Below are 21,643 nucleotides of genomic sequence, written 5' to 3' on the forward strand. Positions count from 1 at the left end.
GTAAAACATAATAATGATAATAGTCATCTTTATCTATAATACACTTGTCATAAGGCGTGTTACATAGTGCTTCTCAAGGCAGCAAAGTAGCAGGAGAAAAAGACAAGTAGTGGATTTGATATCATTAGATTTATAGATGGAAGCGATTTGGTGAGTAAATCCAAGCCAAAGCGTAAACCAATAAAAATACATGAATAGAAATAATATTTCAGAAAAGAAAAGAAATAGAATTTAAATCTCTGGAAAAGTTAGGAAAGGCTTTCTGATAGAAGTATGTCTTAAGAAGAGACTTAAAGATGTCCTGTGCCAGCCGACCAGATTTCCTTTGGGCAGATTGTTCCAGAGTGTCAGGGCCCTGACTGCAAACACACTGTCCCTGTTAGTTTTCAGCAGGTTTCAGGAACAGATAAAAGATTTCAAGATGTGGTTGCACAAGAGTATGTCTGAGAATATGACATTTATTCTTTCACTTTCTAACAAATGGTTGTCTACCAATACAGTGCACTTATTTCACTCTTTCAACATCGTCTGTCAGTTAGTTTTCAGCCACATAATAAAAATGTTAAAGGCGTCATCGTCATTGTCGCCATAATCATCATATAGCCACCGTTGTTGTCGTCATCCGTAACTAGCCATTGTACTGGGAGCATCTGGAGCGATGGAAAGCAATTGTGCAGGTGGCAGCTCACATTCAATATTCCAGCCGGAACGTGCAGATACAGACTTGATTTCATTTCATCATTTCATGCCTCTCCAGGCCTCATTAAACTCCATATTGTGTCAGCGCTGGAGAGCGAAGATGCTGTTCTCTCCCTGTCAATTACAGGACTAACTCACACACTGTTAACTCTCTCACACACACACACACTTGCAAAATGACACTTTCACGTCCCTACACTTTTCTACCGCCTCAGCTTTCCAGCGCTGCAGCGATTACGTCCACAATGCCTCACAGTTTGCATGAAAACTGATTGTGCTCCGTTCTCATAATGCACTACGCTATCACAGGGCCATTGATCTGGCTCAGTGCACCGCTTCCAAAAGCTCTCCGCTGCCTTCTACTTATCGACCGAACAAGGGCTTTCATTGCTTTTTATTTTTGCAAGTTGGCACCAGTGAAACCACTCTGCGATTCAAAGGAACCGATGGCTGATTAAAGGGGCTGCAGATGAGATGGGTGATGTGGGTCAATTGGGATTCATCAGTGCTTGTTGTGGGAGGAAGATTTGAGGGGAGGCAGTGTTGGAATATTTTCCACTGGATGTGTGTGTGTGTGTGTATGGCGCAGGCTGTTCTCAGGACAGCGTAATTTAAGATATCATGCCGTTTTAAAGGATGCGACACACACACACACACACTCACAAGACTAGGCTGTCACAAAGATGCAAGCTGTGACCATCATTACTATAATACAGTCTGCCTCTTACAATGTGTTCAATGGCTTTGCTCACTTTGTGAAGCTGGCCGGATCATTACCTTCTGGACAAAAATGACTCTGCTGACCAACTTCTAATCACTTTTATTTTATTGGTTGAGCTCTCCATTAACGTGCTTCCAATAATCTCCACCTGTAAGAACACATATACACACACATTTGTCCAGATCATCACCTGGCAAATTACAAATAAGGCAAATTATATTTTATAGAATATAGAATGGCACTCGGTAGAGCACACACCACCAACAGTCTCCTTGAATTCAATCAAGCCGCACCAAGGTGCACACACAGATTTCACTCCCATACATTTGCCAGATTCATTAAACATTCCAATGTCCTTCTTGACCCACGTCCCATCCTTCCACCAAGTTTCATGGAGATCCATTCAGTAGCTTTTGTGTTATCCTGCTGACGAACATACAAACAAACCAACAAAAAGACAGGGGTGCAAACAAAGCCTCCATGGCAGAGGTAACACTTATCCGTTCACAATTTTAATATCCTATTCAGATTCCATTTCCCAGCTTCCATAGGTACACAACCCCACTCTCTCTCTCTGCTGCTGCCGCTTTCCTCTGTTCTTGGCTGACATTGTGCTCCACTTCAGACTGGGATTTTATATGACAAGGACACACTGGCAATGAACAAGTCGTTTTTCTGCCAAATGAAGCTGTCCAGGCCCGTGTATCCACTAATACACACACATCCCATATTGACTAACCCAGGTGATTTACATTCCAAAGATTACAAAGAAATAGACAGAGGGGGCTCAGCCTGAAGTCACTTTGTCTCAGAAGTCTCTGATTTACTGAGACGATGATAAAACAGTGACCTCATGTCCCACGATGCCATTTTCATCCTCCCTACTCTATTGTGACACAGTTACATGCAGTAAACATCGATCGTCACAGTAACTATTGCGTTAAGTGTTCACCCTACAAGATGTTTTACGTTTTTGCTCCATGCTCACTGCTGCGCTGCTTCTCCACCTGCAAGAAGCATTACTCAGGAAATAATTCCTCTGTTACAGGTATTGACTTAAAGACAAAAAGTAGAAAAGACAATAGCAGCTCTTTTTTATTTTTGTAGCTAAGTTAGAAGGCATTTCAGTGTAGAGTTTTTTGGCTTTTGAAAACCTGCGTTTGACATCTGAAATACACTTTTTTTGACATTTTATTGAACAAACTATTAATCAATAAACATAAAGTCTATGAGATTTTCTTTAGCAACTGTCATTAATCTTAATGCCTGCTTTTTGCTGACTCGTCATTATGCATTTTTTGTGAATGTGTTCAGGACAGTTCAGTTGAATTTTCCCACTCATCCTGCAGTTTCCTGTCATGTGCTCTATTTATAAATCTCAGCTGGCATTGTGAAATGTTAAAGTTTATTTCAGCAAACTTGTCAGTGTGTCTAAACTTTGTATTTTCTGTCAATCCTACATGTGTGTGTTTGTGTTGCGATAAGAGGCCTTGTCTCTCACACACGAGCAATGTGGCTCTGCTGACAGTTGACTCTTCAGCCGAGCTCTACACTTCTGCTTTTTATCTTTGGTTTTCTTTTTCTTTTCAATGTTGTCTCTCTCCCGTTTTTTGTCTCTGCTGCTTCAGGGGCCTGTTTGGGTAAGACCTCTTGTGTAACTCCCCCCGTCCTCCAACCATGTGGTTCAGTATCCATCTGCAGATGTGCACAACACAGCAGGAAACTCACACACATCTAGTAACGCACTAACCAGCACCGCTGGCCTTCTGCAACACGACCCAAGGGCTGAATCTGTAGATTTAAACGTGTTGCCTCTCTTCGATTTCACATTTAAACTCTCCGACTAAATTTATGATTTTTCTGAGCCTCTTGAGTTACTCAGCCTAAAGTATTCTGCAGGGATGTTGCAGAAAATATCAAGTGAAAACCTGCAGGCTTTAAGACTTAAGGGCTTGAGAACTTTGCTTTTGTGCTTTTCCAATGCAACACGTCATGGTTTATTTTCAGTAAACTAATAAATCTTTAAAACTGTATCTTATATATCTCTTATTGTCATTTGGGCTTTGATTTGACCTCCATGGTTCAAATGTGAAGAATTATCTGGCTCGTGATACCTTCATCGTCTTTCTAAATCTTTTCCATTTTTCAACCCCCTGCACGTTTTGTAATTATGGATTTCTTTCATTTTCTGTTTTTACCCTCCCTCCATCTTTTTTCCACTGTTTTCTCTCCTCTCTTTCTTCCTTCCTAGCACAGTACCTCTCATCTGGTGACTCAAAAATTAATTGGGATTTGCTACAGGAACACATTACTGAACACACTTCAGTTCAGACCATAGACTGTACTTAAAGATGCACGACATGACAGCTCCCCAAAAGTGAAGTCATGATTGAGACTTACTCGTGATTGGTCGAGCTTGTGTATCGGCCACAGCTCCATCCCCCAATTGCTGCTGCGTAGAGATGTGTTGTCCATCTTTATTTATAATCTATGGTACAGATGGGTACAATTAGGTGGGATGTTATACACTTTCAGATCATATTGCTTTATTTTATTTCCTTCTATTGTTCTTATTATGTTTATAGTTTATTTTCAGTCTGAAATACTTTGAATTCGGTCACTTCAAATTTCAAAATAATAAGTCAATTCTAGATGCTGTTTAAGCTTCTAAGAATTTTTGTTTAAAATATTTAAAAGCTACCGATGTGTTATATAACCTTTAGGGCTATTCAGAATCACTCTGTGGGTTGGTCTCAGAAGAGTTGCCATTTCCACCACATGTTTGCAGATTCAGTCATTCTAATGAGGCCATTAATATAAAGGTTGATGTTTGCATTTCCCCCGAGTGTGGCCGAGGAGCCAGGTAGAAAGGCGCCAGTCTCTCAAGCCCAGTTTAGCCTTTTAATATGGCCAACAGCTGGACACACACGCACACACACACACACTAAAGAACAAGAGCTGACAAACAGATGTACAAATAGAAAGAAGTCATAGGAAAACATCTGAATGAGCTAAAACACTCAGGACTTTCTGTTTCTTAGTATATGTGCTCCACTGTTGTGTCTGCTTGTGTATACCAGTGTCATTGTGTCGCGTGTGTGTGTCTTTGCGTGACTTGTGCGTCTCTACCTGCGAATGCTCCTTATCAGATCCTGCCATTCATGAAACCTCCTCATGGATGAATTTCAGCTGTGTCACCGCTGCATATTAAAAGACCAATATAGTGATATTAAAATATGGTGTTGCTATTCTGCAAGAGTAGACATTTCGATTAAATCTCCTGATATTTCATTCCTACAGGGGTTATGAGTTGTGATTTCAATATGTTCTCAAGATGAACGGAAATAAGCTCATTCTAATACCTGTGCCTCAAACTCATAAAACGAGGAGGAAAAATACATTTTCAGCCTTTTTTTCCGAATGTCTACTGCTGCAAAATATAAGCTTAAAAGTTTATTTAAGAACATGCAGTTTGCATGATGGAGAAAATCCTCTAATTCCATCCTTTCTTTCCCGACTCAACCTTCTCCTTCTCGTCCTTCATCTCCTCCAGTGATGGCAGCATGGGTCATTCCCAAGATGACAGCATTGTGGGCACCAAGCAGTGTCGCCACAGCGTGGCCATCATGCCCATCCCCGGCAACCTGTCGTCCAGCAGCCCCGACCTGCTGCAGCCGGCCCCCAGCGTCCTCGACTTCTCCAACCCTGCAGGTGAGAAGAACATGTTGACTCCCTGAGGAGGATGAGAATCTTCTTTCTTTTTCTTCTTTTGTTGTTTTTATCTGTCTTCAGCGGGTTTCAAAAATTATTGACAAAAATAGCACTTGTACCCTGAGGGGATGTTTCGGGATGCTAACACTTTCTGTATATGCATTGTTCTTATTTAATGCATTTGATAGTTTGTTGGTTAATCTATTTGAACACATTATCTCGAGAAAAACTCAGATAAACTAGCTCATTCCTGTCAACTAAGTACTACACCTTTTTTCATATTTGTGTATTAAACGACTGAAAGTTCCTTGGGTTTAATAGCACCAAAATTTCCATTATTCCCATTGACAGTTGTTCATGGCCATCATGGCCTTGAGCACTTCTCTCCTGACGCAGTTTGTCCTATTTGACTGGTCTTCCTTCAGTCTCGCTGAGCGAGGAAATCCAAGGACTCCGGTGTTCACTGTGGACAGACAAGCTGTCATATAATCACATAAAGCAGCCATGTGAGACGTGTAGTGTTAGTGCGCACTTTGTTGTCTCAAACATGAACTCCAGGTCTCTGCTTTTTCATCAAACTCCTCAAAACGACTTCTGCTAACAAGGGAGCACACAGTGACTAACTCAAAGCAAGCAGTGGGAAGTCTACACCATAGGTGTGCACTCTCTTCAACACAATCACACACACACCCTGGGGTCTTTCTTTTTGAAGTGGCACAGAGCTGTTGCACAACTGTGTCCGTCGGAGAAGAATTAACCTCCTGGACTAAAGGGCTTATTTATTTCTTTCCTGTCAAGAGTGGTTTTCTGAGCTCATAGTTATTAAAACTAACATGGAGCTGTGCGTGTGCGTGTGCGTGTGCTCGTGTGTGTTAATGGGACTGAAAGACAGATTGAGGGGAGAACAAGAAAGCTAAAGGTGAAAGAAAGCGGAGCGAGTGAATATGGTCCTGATTTATTCCACCACCTATTTTTCATTGAGCAACACACACACACACACTCACACTTGCCTTGTTTGCAAACCTATACATCACATACGTGTTTTATTTATTTTTATTTTTTCAGAGAACAAAAACACACACACACCAACTGGGCCTCATTAATCACCCACCATTATATCAAGTTCCCCAGTTTCCCTCAGCGCTCTGGCCTCTAAGCACATTAAACAGTAGAAGATAGAACAGCCTCTTCAAACTCCCACCTGTAATTAAAGTAACAGACCTGAGGAAGCTCAGAAGCATCACTATCACCTCTCTCCTGTCCACACTGGGGAGTATGAGCAACATGGCTGCCAGTGACAAGTCAGTTTCATTTCAAGACGTTTTATCATCTTGAGTTGGTCTTAGCTCTTTTTCACTGTTTCTGAAAGCTTCCAAATGAAGATGGCATTTAGGTTGATGTTTAGGATCAAATCTGACATATGAATATATCTGTTTAATTCTTATTTTGTGGCCGTGTGTTATATTTCTAATGTAGTTCGTACGTAACTACATCTTATTCTGAGCTATCATTTCCATTAGTGATTAATCTTTTTTTTTTTTTAATTAATTGTTTGGTGTGTAGAACATTGGAAATCTGTGAAAAATCGTATCACAATACAAGATAAGAACTTCTTTACTTTACCAAAACCCAGTACTCTACGTACACAGTTCTTTTTCTAGTCTTTATCGACCAATTCAAGCACTTAACGGGCTATTTAGGGTTCAGCGTCTCATTTCAGCATTTGAACTGGAGGAGCTGGGAATCAAACAGCCAACCTTGATGTTAGTGGACGACCCGCTCTATCTCCTGAGCCACAGCCACCCCTAACTAGACAACTGGAAAAGCAAAACAACCACTACTACTTGTCTAACATTTTCAAATCTTTGATCCTCAGTTTGCTCTCTGGTCTTTTTCCTCTCTGTGTCATTGTTTCTTTTTTCCTCCACTCTCTCTACCAGCTCTGCTATTGCGTCTCTGTCGCTGTGATTTTAAACAGATGTTCTCATGTCGACATGATGAGTCATACTCCCCTCTGGTTTCCCATGAACACAGATTAAGTAGAAACTCCACCGGTCTTCCCTCCTTTTTCTCTTCTGTCACGATGTTTCCGACCACTGTCTCTCCCTGTGCACCTCCCACACTCTCTCTCACTCTCGTATTCACTGTGGTTTCTCTCTCTCCTCTCTGCTTGCCAAGCCCTGGGACTATACTGTAAGTATTAATACCTTCAATACCACTGTTTGATTGCACGCCAGTAAATATTCCTCCCTCTAACATGTCTTTATTCCTCTTTGATTTTGTTTTTTTTCCCTCTCACTCTGTGTTGCATCTCTGCGTCCATGAAGTGCATCCTTCAAACTCTGGATTTTGGCCTTGATTTGTGTTAATGCTTCTTCCTTTTGTATGCTTTTTTCCTTTTGAGAACGCACTGTGTGAGTTTCAGAAGGCCATTTTGATCGCTTTTCACTTTTGAAGGTGATAAAAAGTAGAAGTAGTCCTGTTAGACAAGGGTGTGATTTGCTTCACCCTAGAAAACCTTTCAACTTTAATGGTAAGAGGAAGATGGGTTATTTTCTTATCTTCGAAAAAACACACATGAATACACATAAATGAGTCTTAGCGTTTACATTTTTGTGTTTATTTGTCAGAGGCCTTGTGTTTAACCCCGAACTACCCCACATCACTCTCCTCTGAGCACTTGAAGCCATCATCCGCTGCCCTCCTGTGCTCTGGCTGCTTTCACTTGTGATTATTGTCTTCCGACCGTATGATGGAGTGACTGGGAAAGCTTTGGCGAACAGTAGGAAGGAGGAGGAGGAGGCTTGTGGGAAGTGTGTAGCGTCTCTTAGTGCTGAGTTTGCAAATGTTTTTTCCCTCCTGTATAAAAATCCTCTGGCTTCACTCCATCGAAAACAAACTCCATGGTGTTGATGAAAATGAACGATGCCTTATTAAAGCTAATGATTGATTGGACGTTCAGCCGGGTGGGTGGGCAGCGATTGTCCTCCAGTGTGCAGGTCATGTCGCAGCTTGTCCAGAGGATTAAACACGATTAGACTCCCCCACACTCCCCCCACCCCTCTGGATATGATAGCCAGCTATTTAGACGAGAGCTTCCCACACTCTAATCACAAATCACAGCTAATGAGACACAAAGCATTAAGCTCCCGCTCGGCCCACCCTCACCACCACCCTGCTGCACATAAACAAAGACGAGCTCTGCTGCTGCTGCTGCTGCAACGCAGAAGACGTGTTAGGAAAGATGCACATTCAAAGTCAGTGTTTTCTCTATATCACCTTTAAATCCATTAGATCCAGATTTTTATTTTGATCTGCACCAAATCGCACAAACAGACACACAAATATCAGTCCACTGAAATGTGCCTGATTTTCAAATGAATAGTGAATTATTTTCTGAGAAATCAATGAAAATGTTCAAGAAAGTCAAAAAATCCATCCACCCTTTTCTTCTGATACATTACACAATTCAATGGGTTCTTTCTGTCCCATCCTTCCACCATGTTTCGTGGGAAGCTATTCATTAGTTTTAGTGTAATCTTGCCGAAAAGCAAATAAATTGGAAAGTGGTGAAAACATAACCTCCCTGGCGGAGGTAACAATATAGTGGAGATCAGTCCTCACAACAGAGGTGTTGTTGGAATGAAGTTTTAGACAGAATCCATTGCTTCTCTATCTGTGTCCGCCACAATACTTGACCAAGGTCATGCTGTCTAAAATTAAACCTGGCATCGATCCTGTATGCGACTGATGAAAGCAGGCCACAGCTTCTTTGGTGCATGTTTGTTGGCTCTGTCCCACATTATTTACCTTCTGGAGGTTATTTTATATATTTCTAAAGCATTTAAAACGATCAGTGACCTTTCCCCGTTCATTTCTCTCCTTGATCTCTCATCCAAAAACACACACACACACACACACACACACACACACACACACACACACACACACACACAGTACAAATGCAGCTCAAACAAGCCTTTGTGATTGATTATCAGCATTTACTCTAACCTTATTATTATTGGCTTTGCCTTCAGCAGTTAGTTAATGGCTGTTGTTGTGCTGCTGCTGTAATGACGATAATAATGGTCCCCCACCATTGTCATCTTAACACACACACACACTCAAAAGTGTTTGTGGATTTTAATGAATGAGCTCATCAAACACACGTCATTGTTTTTCGAGATACGACCTTTACGTCATGATCTTCCTCCATTTTCCATATATACACCTGAGCCCCCTCTCTCTCTCTCTCTCTCTCACACACACACACACACACACACACACACACACACACACACACACACACACACACACACACACACACACACACACACTTGAGCTATATGACAGCTTCATCTGGTCTGTCGGACTCCCTCCCCACCCGTCACTGTGCAGTGTTCATAACTCATTGTATTAAAGCTCTTCGGCGGCCGGGGACTAATGGTCCATCCCCTCTTCCTTACACACACACACACACACACACACACACACACACACACACACACACACACACACACACACACACACACACACACACACACACACACACACACAAACAAACGACTTTAATGCAGTATTTCACTCAGGAGAACCATTTCCATTATTTAACACACATACACATAGATAATATATATATATATATATATATATATATATATATATATATATATAGACACGCATAACCCCTAACATTCAAGCATCTTGATTATTGCCTTAATAAAACAATATAACAGTCACCTGAAACAAGACTAATGCAGTTTTGTTGTTTTCATGAATTATTGATTTTTGCACTCAGCTTTTAACTTTTATATCATACAATACAGTTTATTTAATTATTTTCTTTAGCAATAGAAGTATTAGTAATACTTTAAAAATAGACAACATTCGACTCATTTCCTGTTGTGTCCACATTGTCTCTGTAACTTTTCTTTATCCTCTCTGGCTGCATGTGTCCTTCTCCTGCTCAAGCTTTGTATCAGACTGCATTTGTAAAAAGGACTGTTGTGTGCATGATTAACGTGAAGGTTGACTAACCTGTGATGTCAGTGATCGCGGCTTGTCATCCACAATATGTTGTTTTCAACGCAGTGGAAGTCTGTGTTTTTATGTGAATGTTTGGTTCTGGGCAATAGTTAATACAGCCATGTGTGGCATCATCATGTGAGGCCATTACAAAAATTACGTCTAATTCGTTTCGACCACAGGAACTTTCCAGCACAACGAGGAACCATTACAGGAACTCCTTGTGTTTCCATAAGTTCTGGGGGAATCTTTTTACCCCCCCCCAAAAGTCAACGCTTGAGATATAGAAATTTAGTGCATATATTTATCCACTAGGCTGGAAAAAAGATGTCATTGATAAATGTAAATAGTTTGAATTTTAATCTCAAAGTTGGGCAATGATGACACCAGAAACTGTGTCTTGGTCCCTTTTTCCCATTTAGTTTCTTACCACAGAGGTTTTGGAGAGTAGTCAGCACAATCTGTTCAGAGTACGGAGCAGAGGAGTCATGTCACATAAAAGCTCCTAGTAATTTGATGAAGATTAAATATGGAAATAATAACTAAACAGCTTTCCTGTCATCACTGGCACAGACCACATTTCTTAATAATCATATTATTGTTACATTATTCAGGCCAAAGATTACTTTCTTATTGGGTCACAGACTTCATTACATTATATTTTATTATTACTTTCGTTTTGTCTTCCTCAGACAACTCATTTGTCAACTCATCCAGCCCTAATCAGTCACTGACAGCTCCCCTCTTTCTTTTTTTCTCTTCCACCCTCAGACATCCCGGACCAGGTGATTCGGGTGTTCAAGGCCGACCAGCAGAGCTGCTACATCATTATCAGTAAGGACACGACTGCCAAGGATGTGGTCACCCACACCGTCAATGAGTTCGGCCTCCCGGCGGCCCCGGAGACCTACTCCCTGTGTGAGGTATCGGTTAGCCCTGAGGGAGTCATCAAGCAGCGGCGCCTGCCCGACCAGCTCTCCAAACTGGCTGATAGGATTCAGCTCAACGGCAGGTAAGAAGCAGAGGAATTACACTGCTGTTGAATGTCGTACTTAATCCAATGGTTGACTTTAGAATTCATCAGAATGTGTGAATACACTATGATGCACATGCCTTATCCTTACAGAGTGGTTATTTGGACTCCAAAGTGAGTCCAAATGTGTCAGACACTGGAGTGTTTCTGTCTGTTCCCAAGGCAACAAACTAAAATACCAAAATAAAGCAGAAAGCAACAGTATTCCCTGGTCAGAGAAGCACATCAGTCATACAATAATCACAATTTTTAGGTCTTAAACACCTACAAAAGGTATCTAAAGAGATTTTTACCTTGGATATCATGCAACACAGGAGGCCCCAAATTATTGGTTGTTTCCCCCAGAGGCTAACAGGGGGACTGTTGTTGGCGAGTTCAATGCTTGGATGACTAAACCAAAACCATGACCCATAATACTGTGCACCCTGAGAGATGACATTTATGATCCTTTTCTTATTCAAATTGTTTAGGGTTGCTTCCAATAATGGAAACCCAAACAACTACTGCATGTGTTACTCTATAAACAGATTTCTAACCTTGTACTATGCAAGAATTTCCTCCTACAACACATCAATTCCCCATTCACAGAGACCATATAAGTTCAAGTTTAGCTCCACAAGAAAGTTGTTCATGTATAGTGCATGTATATTGATTAAATTCTTCCCGAGCAGCGGCTCGTGTTCCTGGGGACACAGGGTACTATTCTGAGATGTAGTTAGTTCGCTCACTGTAGCTTTGCAGAGCTGTAAATCATTTCCCTGAGTAAATGACTCAGAAAAAAGAAAACGAAAAAACTGCAGCGCTCGAGGTGCCGGGGAGCAGGAGCTCTGCTCAGAACCACTGTCCCAATTCAGTGGAATCATAGATCAAGTGGCGCTACCCAAGTGGCAGCTCACAACCCACTGTGACGTCACCCATTGGTTGTGAACTGCTGTTTTGAGGCGTCGAGTTTGGCATTTTGACCAGCGCCATCTTGGGTTTAAACAAACAAAAATAAGTAACCATAAGTAGAGAATCAGGGGTGGAGCCTGACCGAGAGCTCAAAGACACTGCAGCCTGGACTTGTAGTCTACGTTCATTTTTATATACTTTCTCTGGTGTTACCATTGCTACTGTGAGCTGAACACAAGCTGCAGTTTGTCCGTTTTAAAACTAAAAACAACAGTTTGTAGTTGACAGTGAGCTGCATGTGATGCTGGCTAAGTGCTGTCATGACATGTTAAAAATCCTCTTGCGTTTTCTGCAACAACAGCATCTGTTGTCACTTTCTTCTGAACACAACTCAGAAGTTTCAACATCACTAAGTTGGACCTTTAGTCTTTGAGTGATGTGTGTGTTTAATTTGTTGCACCGTAACACTGCCAGTGTGTGTTTTCTTTTCGACGTCTCCCAGTTTGTTGCACATCACACTGTCTTCGCGATGCCAGACACGTTCTCTTTTAAGATGAAAGTTAGTAGGACATGAAGGATAATTGGACGGCAGCCATGAAGTCTGCTTTAGAATGACTCCTCCGCCAGTTTTTCACAGTTGTCTCCCTCTCTGCTTGCCTCCTGTGGTCCCTCATCAGTCCCCCCAACTAGGTTAGCATAAATATTTCATCCTCTGTCAGGGGTGGAGGCCTCGGCAGACAGCATGGCACGTCTGGAATAATTCATACACACGCTTGCATGCACACACAGGCATAGATACAGATGCAGACTTCCTTATACACAGGCACGCATTCATATACATTCAGACACGCATGTACTGCACTTACATCATCGTCCATATATGTATTCATTTATTTAACTTGCATTTAAAGCACGTATTCTCAAACATGCGTGGACACAGTCACACACATTCACAGACACACTCACTCACTATAAGACTCTCGTTTTAACACTCCGCCTTGTGTGTTTGATGGATGGCCGAGCTGCAGAGGTAAAAAACAAATTGCCACACAGTTCTTTTCGATATATAAACATGTGTTAGACACAGCGATTTACCATCCAATACCAGACCCATTTAATATGCAATCTCAGAGCCCATCAGCTATCATCTGATGACGAATTAGCCTCTGAAGGGCAATGGCCAATACTTTGGGGGCGTCCGGTGTCGACAGCGAATATCTGGGCCGAGACTCTGTCTTCCGTTCGCATTACACAGTCTAAGGCCTGGTTTCTTTGATAACACGAGTTGAACATTTCTCCACGCAAAACACAAGTCATACTTTTTGACAGTGTTTACAACTCCAGACGATTTTGGCTAATCTTTGTTTCAATGTGTCTTTTTGCTTCTTTTGCTCTCCACGCGGACTGTTGACCTCCAGGCAACCAAAGCCTTTTCAAACGTGATCGGTCAAATTAGAAACGGAAACCAGAAGGCTTCCGCCCCAAAATCGTTTCCCTCGCCAACAGACTCTGCATATTCATACACAGAATTTATGTATCTAAATGTGGAGAGTTAAACCTGATGTTGTAATTTTACAACAGGGGGCTTTACAGGATTAACTGTAGAGCTATGAGCAAGCAGCAAGCTCCACTCTTAAATCCATATACCTGTATTTTTCTTCATCTCCTACAGTAGTTGTTATTTCTTGCAAAGTAAGTATTTGCCTTTAGAGATTGTGTATTTTGTTTATCTTACTTACACACTGTCAAACTGGCAGTATTTATACAGATATATATGTATGTGCACTTACACATTGTGCAGTGTCAGCAGGATGTACATGTAGTATGTATTCAGCCCAGTTTGCAGTAGTTGTATTTATCAGGAGAAGCAGGCAGATCCATCTTCTCTCCCTGCATCACACACCCAGTCCTCCTCCCCCTCGGTCTCACCCCTCAGATGACTGACAGGGGGTCTGACAAGGGACCGGCCAAGGCTTCTCCACTCTGCCAAAATACATACAGATGCAGCTGGGGGATCCAGAGCCCACACACATAACGCACACACACACCCACCAACCACCACTGGCTATTTACAATGGCTTGGTTCCAGTCACTTTGCCTCGGCCCCCGATCTACTTAGCACCACTTTGTCCATCATTAATTTAATCTCCTCTAAAACTTCCTCTCATCTCTTCACTTCTCCCTTTGTCCTGTTGCCTTTCCTCGCTCTCGTCTCACCTCGACTCCTCTTTCCTTGTCTCCTTCCCCATCAGCTATTTCTCCCTCACGTCTCCTCACCACTTCTCTCTCCTCCCATCTACCAACTTGCAGATGTGTCTTTTTTATTTTCTTTCTGTGTATTTTTAAAGCACCGACACGTTCTTAGAAAATCTTAATGTCTTAAATCTGCCTGATGCAGCTCTTTAGGTCTTCAGTTCTGCTTGTGAGCTCTCATAAAAGTTGAGACCTCTTTCCTAATGTGAACTAAGTCTTGTGCTTGATACTAAATATATACTTCCTCACCTCACACCCTCACATCTCTTGTTAGCTGCTGCTCTTTTCAGATCTTGCAGCAGAGTAACAAGAAGCAAATCTAAAGTCACATCCGTGCCAACACTTGGGGGTGGGGTTTTTAGATTTATAAACATAAAGAAGCACATAATGAGGTTAAAGAGATGGTTTGCTGCTGGAAGCGCTGTCAGAAAACTGTTGGAGATCGGACCTAAAGAGAAAAATGGCCCCTTTTTTCCCTCTCATTCATGTGCCTGTCATCCTTCTTACCCCTCTGTTGCTGAGAGCCTCTCTCTGCTCCGTCCCTCTTTACACCAAACTGAAATATGGCGGAAATCCGTCTATATAATCGAAGCATTTTTCACCCTCTGCTCAAACTAATCTTTAGCTGGACAAGCAAAATGTGTCCATTTGAAATGAGATGTGAATGAGAGGAACATTTAGGAGATTTATCTGGAGTTCTTTGGAGAGATACAGCCGCTTGACAAACTGGATCCTGTCCACCCACTCGTCTGCCTCTGCAGTCTGTATTAAAGCATCAGCGGAGATGCTGCAGCGCAAAGTCTCTTCTGTAGCTCTAAAAACACAGATTTTACCATCATAGAAATTATATGAATGTATTTTACATCCTGCTTATCTCTGAATGGGCACTGTCACCCCCCTCCCATTCTTTAGACTCAAAGGCTATGACATAATATTTCCTTTGTTATTTTCAGCATTTCTTTTAATAAAGTGGTTTCTCAAACAATACACACACTTGCCAAATGCCAAAAGAAGTCTTAATCAAATTATTTTTTACTAATGAATAACTTCATAGGAACATAAAGGCCTTTATTGCATTGTATTGTGGTTTTCATGTCGCTAGACTTTTGTCTCTGTGAAACTGAGCTATTAAAAGAATAAAGAAACTGAAATTATATTTTTACCTCATAGAATGATGCAACTTCTTCCGGCTCTGTCCTCTGCCCTGTAGGTACTACCTGAAGAACAACATGGAGACGGAGACGCTGTGTTCGGACGAGGACGCCCAGGACCTCCTCAGGGAGAGTCAGATCACTCTGCTGCAGCTCAGCACCATGGAGGTCGCTGCCCAGCTCTCCATGAGAGATTTTGAGCTCTTCAGGAACATCGAGTCCACCGAGTATGTGGTCGTTTAGCGTTTTGATTGAAAATATGCAGGATGTTGACTGCTACGCCACGGAGCTGTAACTGAGATAAACCTGACGTTCTTTGTCGTGGCTCCCAGGTACGTGGACGACTTATTTAAACTGGAATCGTCGGTGGGCAGTAGAAATCTGAAACAGTTTGAGGAGGTGATCAACCAGGAGACCTTCTGGGTCGCCACGGAGATCCTGAAGGAGCCCAACGCCATGAAGAGGATGAAGACCATCAAGCACTACATCAAGATCGCCCTGCACTGCAGAGAGTGCAAGAACTTTAACTCCATGTTTGCTATTATCAGGTGAGCTCACTGTTGAAAGTGTGAGTGTGTAAGTGTTTGTGAGTGTGTATTGACTCCTTAAATTGTGTGGTGTCACATTGTTTCATCATCTAGTCGAGCAGTAGCACCAAAGCAGGATTCTTGTTCAGCGATGGCAGCAAGTCTTTATTCCGTGTCCCCTGACAGCTTTTGTGTCAAATGAGCTTTGGCTTCTCGCCTCTTTCCCTCACATCCTCCAGAGACCCATCCTCACCTCCTCCCCTCTGCCTCCCTCCCTCCCTCCCTCTCCTGCCATCTCACTGAATCAGCCCAGAGTCGCCCAAACCACAGAGACTCTGCAATCTCACACCATTTAAAACCCGACTCCCACAGCAACAGTTGCTATTTGCAGCTTGTTGTTAATTTCCTCAGGCCTCTTGTTGTTTGGCTGAACTCGGAGGTACGATGGTACTTCAACCCAACAATATCTGTGTGTATTCATGTGCTAGTGTAGTATAGTGTCGTGCACAGGCGGTTGTCAGTGTGTTTTTTTTCATCTATCATGTTTACCGTGATCAATTTCTTACATTTAAATTTTTTTATCATGTGTTTATGCATGAGGAGATTTGCAGTATTCAATGAATATACATGAATGATACATAATAAGCTTTTTTATATAACCTTTTAAAATAAAAGTACAAGATGCAGAATAAGATAAAATGCATATTTGTTGTGTTACATACTGTATTGTCACTGTGCTGGTTGTTTATGTAACAAAAAACCAGACACATGCTGTATTATCTCAGATTTGGTTCAAATACAAGCCACCTTTTTAAATGCCTACTAGGGCCCCTCTTTGTCTGGGGCTATTGGGGCAGTTGCCCACTTAGATAATGTACAGATTATGAGTAGAGATTGGAAACAGTATAACTGCGGCATACATGTAATGACGCATGTCTCCGTAGATGCAAATATACTTTGGTTGACGAAGGGATTTCTGCGAAACAACGTTCTCTGAATTTGTTTTCCTAATGTACCGAGAATGGACTTTAGGCGAAAAATGCTCTGCAGGAACCTTTTAGTTCCTTGAAAAACGTTCCTGGGACTTCTGCATACTTTCGATCGGAAATGTGGCTCAAGAGAGTGTTCTCGTCATAATTATGAGTTGTATTAATAAGTCTCAAGTGCTTCAAGGGGTCCTCCCACTAATCAAAGAAATTTCAATATGGGGATTTGATTGGGATTTAGTCTTTTATATTGTATTGAATGATCATACTCCTTTCTTCTTTCTCCTCTATCCTCATTTCCCTCTCCGGTTTCTTCACTTCTTCCTCTCCCGTTCCCCTCCTGCCCTCTTTTACACCATAACTCATTTTTCTCTACCTCCCTCTACCTCCTCCTTTCTCCCTCTAACGCAGCGGTCTGAACTTGGCTCCGGTGGCTCGGCTGCGGAGCTCGTGGGAGAAGTTGCCCAGCAAGTACGAGAAGCTGTTCAGCGACCTGCAGGATGTCTTCGACCCGTCCAGGAACATGGCCAAGTACCGCAACACGCTGAGCAGCCAGAGCATGCAGCCTCCAATCATCCCTCTGTTCCCGGTGGTCAAGAAGGACCTCACCTTTTTACATGAAGGTAAAACAAAGGCTTTGTGGAGAGCACTGAATTTCATTATGTGCATTTCTTTTTTTGCGTTGTTGCTGCATTTCCCTGAGAGGCCATTTTTGATGCTTTACACGTCATTCCGCTCAGTTTGATGCTCCCCACTTCCTCTGTGTTGTGCAGAAGGTCACTTTCAGGCTCAGTTTACTTCTGCTAAAGACTTCCCCATATTGCATTTTGTCAAAACGACCAAAATTGACTTCTCGTTAAAGGTCTTAAAATATATATATTTATGGACTTGTAAGGAAAAGTTTAAGTGATTGTGCAACGTGCAGAAAAATCTTTAATGGCCCAGCGTGACTCAGAATAAAAGAAAAGACGCCACTTTGATCTCCTGGGGGAAAGAGACCAGAGCAAAGACTTTGAAAATTTGTCTGGAAAAATACTTTTATTTTGGCACTGCACCTTGTGAATGTCCCAAAATATGAATCATTTATCCCCTCTACAGTGTTGACAGCTGACTTTACACTTTACTCACCAGGCAACGACTCCCATGTAGACGGTCTCGTGAACTTTGAGAAGTTGAGGATGATCGCCAAGGAGATCAGACATGTGGTGCGGATGACCTCTGCCAACATGGACCCCGCTCTCATGTTCAGACAGAGGTTGGTTCTTCTGATACCACGATGCCTAAAGAAATGTTTTTCCTCTCAAGTTTTACAATTTTATTGCTAAAGGTGATTTCTACTGTCGGAGCCAGTTTCAAAGATATGTCATTTAAGGTCTTCTAAATTCTGGAGTAATGAATTTTAAGGCATCTATGTGTCGATTTTTTGTGATTACAAGTTGTTAATTATGTTGATGGGTCGTTTTTCGTAACAATTTCATTCATTCTTTATGTCTACTACACTGATTAGAAGTAAATAATACAGAGAACGAGGTTTTTTTTTTAAAGAAAACTTAAATTTTTTGGTTTTAAAAATCGTAGTAGGATACGTAACAGTTAATAAGATGATTGATAGCCTCCACTGAATTTACTGTCAACAATTTAGTTAAATTGTCTATTTCTCTTGAAGTTAAATCATCTTTAAAATCTGAGCATCTTTGAAACTGGCTCTTCCAATTTTTCATCATTCAAACCGTAACAAACTGGGTTGCTTCTCAGAAAGAGGAATAAATGTTGAAAGTCCAGCATTGCAAGGTAGTTTCCAGGTTATAAAAACAAAGACAAAACTACAAATGTGGGCAAAAAGGGAACCACCACACCACACCTCCACCGGCCGACCTGGATCCTTCACCAACAGGATCAGGCGCACACTCGAGGTCTGGTTCGATCAATTCCTACTCACTTCCCGTCTCATTTGTGACTCTCGGGTGTTTGGATTGCATTCCTCAGCTGGAATGTAACTGTTCGATCACCCAGGGCACAGATCGCCGGGAAGAGAGGTAGAATTGATGCCAACCGCAGTGTGTAGTTTGTATCACTCTGTCTGTGTGTGCGTCTCTCACAGTGTCACTGCTGCAGAGCATGACTGCCCCCTGCAGACACTCTCTTCATACTGCAAGACAGCATAGATATGCTTTTTTTAGACTTTAAGAAACTAAACTTTATATACGGCTCAAGTTTTTCCAACGTAAAAAACTGTTTTGATGAGTGTGTGACGCACAAAGCCACAACACACACTCCTCAGGTTGATATGGGGAGATGTCCTACGTCTGGTTGTCCTCCCATCGCCCATCATTTCCTGTCTGTGGTGGCATGACCTCTACATAGTCTTGTCTCCTCCCCCCTCCCCCTCCTCCTCCCATGACCCTTGAACTTGTATTTAAGTCACGCTTCAATCTTCACGCCTCTTGCTTGCAGGAAGAAGAGGTGGAAGAGTTTAGGGTAAGTTTGTCCTGGTACTGGTTTCATGCTGTTTCAGTCTGGACCAGCAAAACTTAAAATTTTTTAAAAATGCACCCCACCCCCTCACCCCCCACTGCACCCCCACCACCATAAGCTCTGCATGCTCCGCGACGTTAATATATCGGCGTGTGTCTGCCCCATGCTTGTGTGTGATTAACCCTTCCCTTTGCAGTGCCCATTCAACTGAAGTCCATCATTGACCCATTCATTCCCCTGTCCATGTTCATAAGTTGTATGTTTATGAGTCATATAGTAGCTTGAAATAATACTAAGTTTGTTTTTACCATGAGGTTGCAAACATGTTTACATGGTGACAGGTCGGTATGAAAGAAAATCAATCAAATTTATTGTTTATAATCATACACATGTATAAATTTGACTCGTTTCTTGAGGCAGGGACAAAGGATGAACTTATCTATAAAACAGCTCCTCTCATGTCTATGTAGTAACTATTGAGTGTTTGATCATATCCGCATGATCTTTATCGGCCGACTGAATTTGCTTGTTTATCATTGAATTATACATGTTCAGATTTTCATGTTTCAATGAGGAAAGACCTTAATTAGACGGAAGAAAGTGACGTGATAATTTAAGTCTTTTGGCATTTAGACCACTATGTGATGCCGTTAAGATTAATCATGATCTGATTGAACTATTGAAAACGCACAGGATCAGCTGATTGAGAGAGAGAGAGAGAGAGAGAGGGGGAGGATTTGTGAGCTTCATTTGTGAAGCGTTCTGATAACTTCTGGACTAAATTGGCCTAAAAGCTGAAGTTCATTTTGAACTTTGGGAGAAAGCAGTCTCACCTTGAAGTCCATTAAGTAGCCGCTCTGGAGCTTTCAGTCATATCAAATGATCTTCAGCAGCTCGTGAATGGACTTTGAACCTCAGCTTTTTAACCAAAATGTACAAAAAGTACATGTTAATGTGTACAATTCCATTGCAAAAAGACAAACTTCATGTGCTGCTAAGGATCATGTGATATAACTGAAAACGCCAGAACAGCTTCTAAATGGAGCAGCAGTCGAACCCAAACTGAAACAAACCATGAAAAATGTTGACGGATGCTATTTGACTCAGGTTCCGTGTTTGTCCGTTTGCATCCTGGCATCATAATAATATTCCCCATATCAGATCTCGTGCATCTTGTTCCCTAACCCTTTTTGCCTCCATCTGACAGAATGCTCTGTTCTGTGGTAGCATGGCACGCGCACAACAACTGCCTCCCTCCCAGTTGCACGGTCCTGTTTTTACATGCTATGTTTCAGCACAGAGACAGATGTACAGATTTGATATTAGTAGAGGTGATGACGAAGCAGTTGTACCTATGTTATTGTCGATTGTAGTGATTGTGGTTTATCCTTTTTTCCTTCCCTCTTGTTTCCTGTCCTTATACTTTCATATGCATTTCTTCTGTTTTCTGTCTTCATTTATTTCCATCTATCCTCCATATCTTTCTCTACATTTCATCTTCTGTTCATCCATCAACCATTTCTCTAAATTTCTCCCTCATCAAAATCCATCTTTTACTCTTTCCTATAATCCTTTACTTTCTTCTCCTACTTCTGTTTCTTCCTCGGATTTCTTCTTCTCCTCATCCTCCTCCCTCTTCTTCCTCGCTCTCTTTCCTTCATCGCCAGGTCTCTGAGTCAGGGCAGCACCAACTCCAACATGCTGGACCTGCAGGGTGGCGCCCACAAGAAGCGAGTGCGTCGCAGCTCGCTGCTCAATGCCAAGAAGCTGTACGAGGACGCCCAGATGGCCAGAAAGGTGAAGCAGTACCTGTCCAACATGACGGTGGAGGCGGACGAGGAGAAGCATCAAATCATGTCCCTGCAGTGTGAGCCGACCTACAGCACCTGTGAGTTCCATCGACCCAACACTAACAAACTGAGTGAAATGAATGTTTATCATTTATAGTTTAAATATATATGTCTGTATACAAACTTTGACCTTCAGCTCTACTTGGTTTACAGAGGGATATTAACACATGTGCTGTGTGTGCACATTTGCCTGTTATAGAATAATTCAGAAGTTGCTGAATAGTACAAGTAGAATTGCATTGGATTAAACTTGGCCAAAATGTAGTTTGGCATTATTCAAGCGTTTTTAGTGTTGCTTATTCTACATGTGCACTTAAATGC

The 21,643-nt window shown here is 41.9% G+C and overlaps 1 protein-coding gene across 11 annotated transcripts in view; it reads left to right on the forward strand.

Annotated features, from left to right (window-relative positions):
- rapgef6 (Rap guanine nucleotide exchange factor (GEF) 6) overlaps window positions 1-21,643 on the forward strand; it is a 138,126-nt gene that overhangs the window by 103,686 nt on the left and 12,797 nt on the right. For 6 of the 11 annotated variants that reach the window (XM_035177908.2, XM_035177913.2, XM_035177914.2 and 3 more), the window contains 9 exons: window positions 4,974-5,131; window positions 7,310-7,324; window positions 10,928-11,168; window positions 15,544-15,711; window positions 15,817-16,032; window positions 17,409-17,620; window positions 18,129-18,252; window positions 19,452-19,475; window positions 21,140-21,360. In XM_035177908.2, the coding sequence (XP_035033799.2) occupies window positions 4,974-5,131; window positions 7,310-7,324; window positions 10,928-11,168; window positions 15,544-15,711; window positions 15,817-16,032; window positions 17,409-17,620; window positions 18,129-18,252; window positions 19,452-19,475; window positions 21,140-21,360 (1,379 nt within the window). The remainder of the gene's footprint in view (window positions 1-4,973; window positions 5,132-7,309; window positions 7,325-10,927; window positions 11,169-15,543; window positions 15,712-15,816; window positions 16,033-17,408; window positions 17,621-18,128; window positions 18,253-19,451; window positions 19,476-21,139; window positions 21,361-21,643) is intronic. The other 5 variants (XM_035177911.2, XM_047343460.1, XM_035177909.2 and 2 more) reach the window with 3 other exon arrangements.

The sequence above is a fragment of the Hippoglossus stenolepis genome, chromosome 15 (genome assembly GCF_022539355.2).
Source record: "Hippoglossus stenolepis isolate QCI-W04-F060 chromosome 15, HSTE1.2, whole genome shotgun sequence".
NCBI classification, from domain to species: Eukaryota; Metazoa; Chordata; class Actinopteri; order Pleuronectiformes; family Pleuronectidae; genus Hippoglossus; species Hippoglossus stenolepis.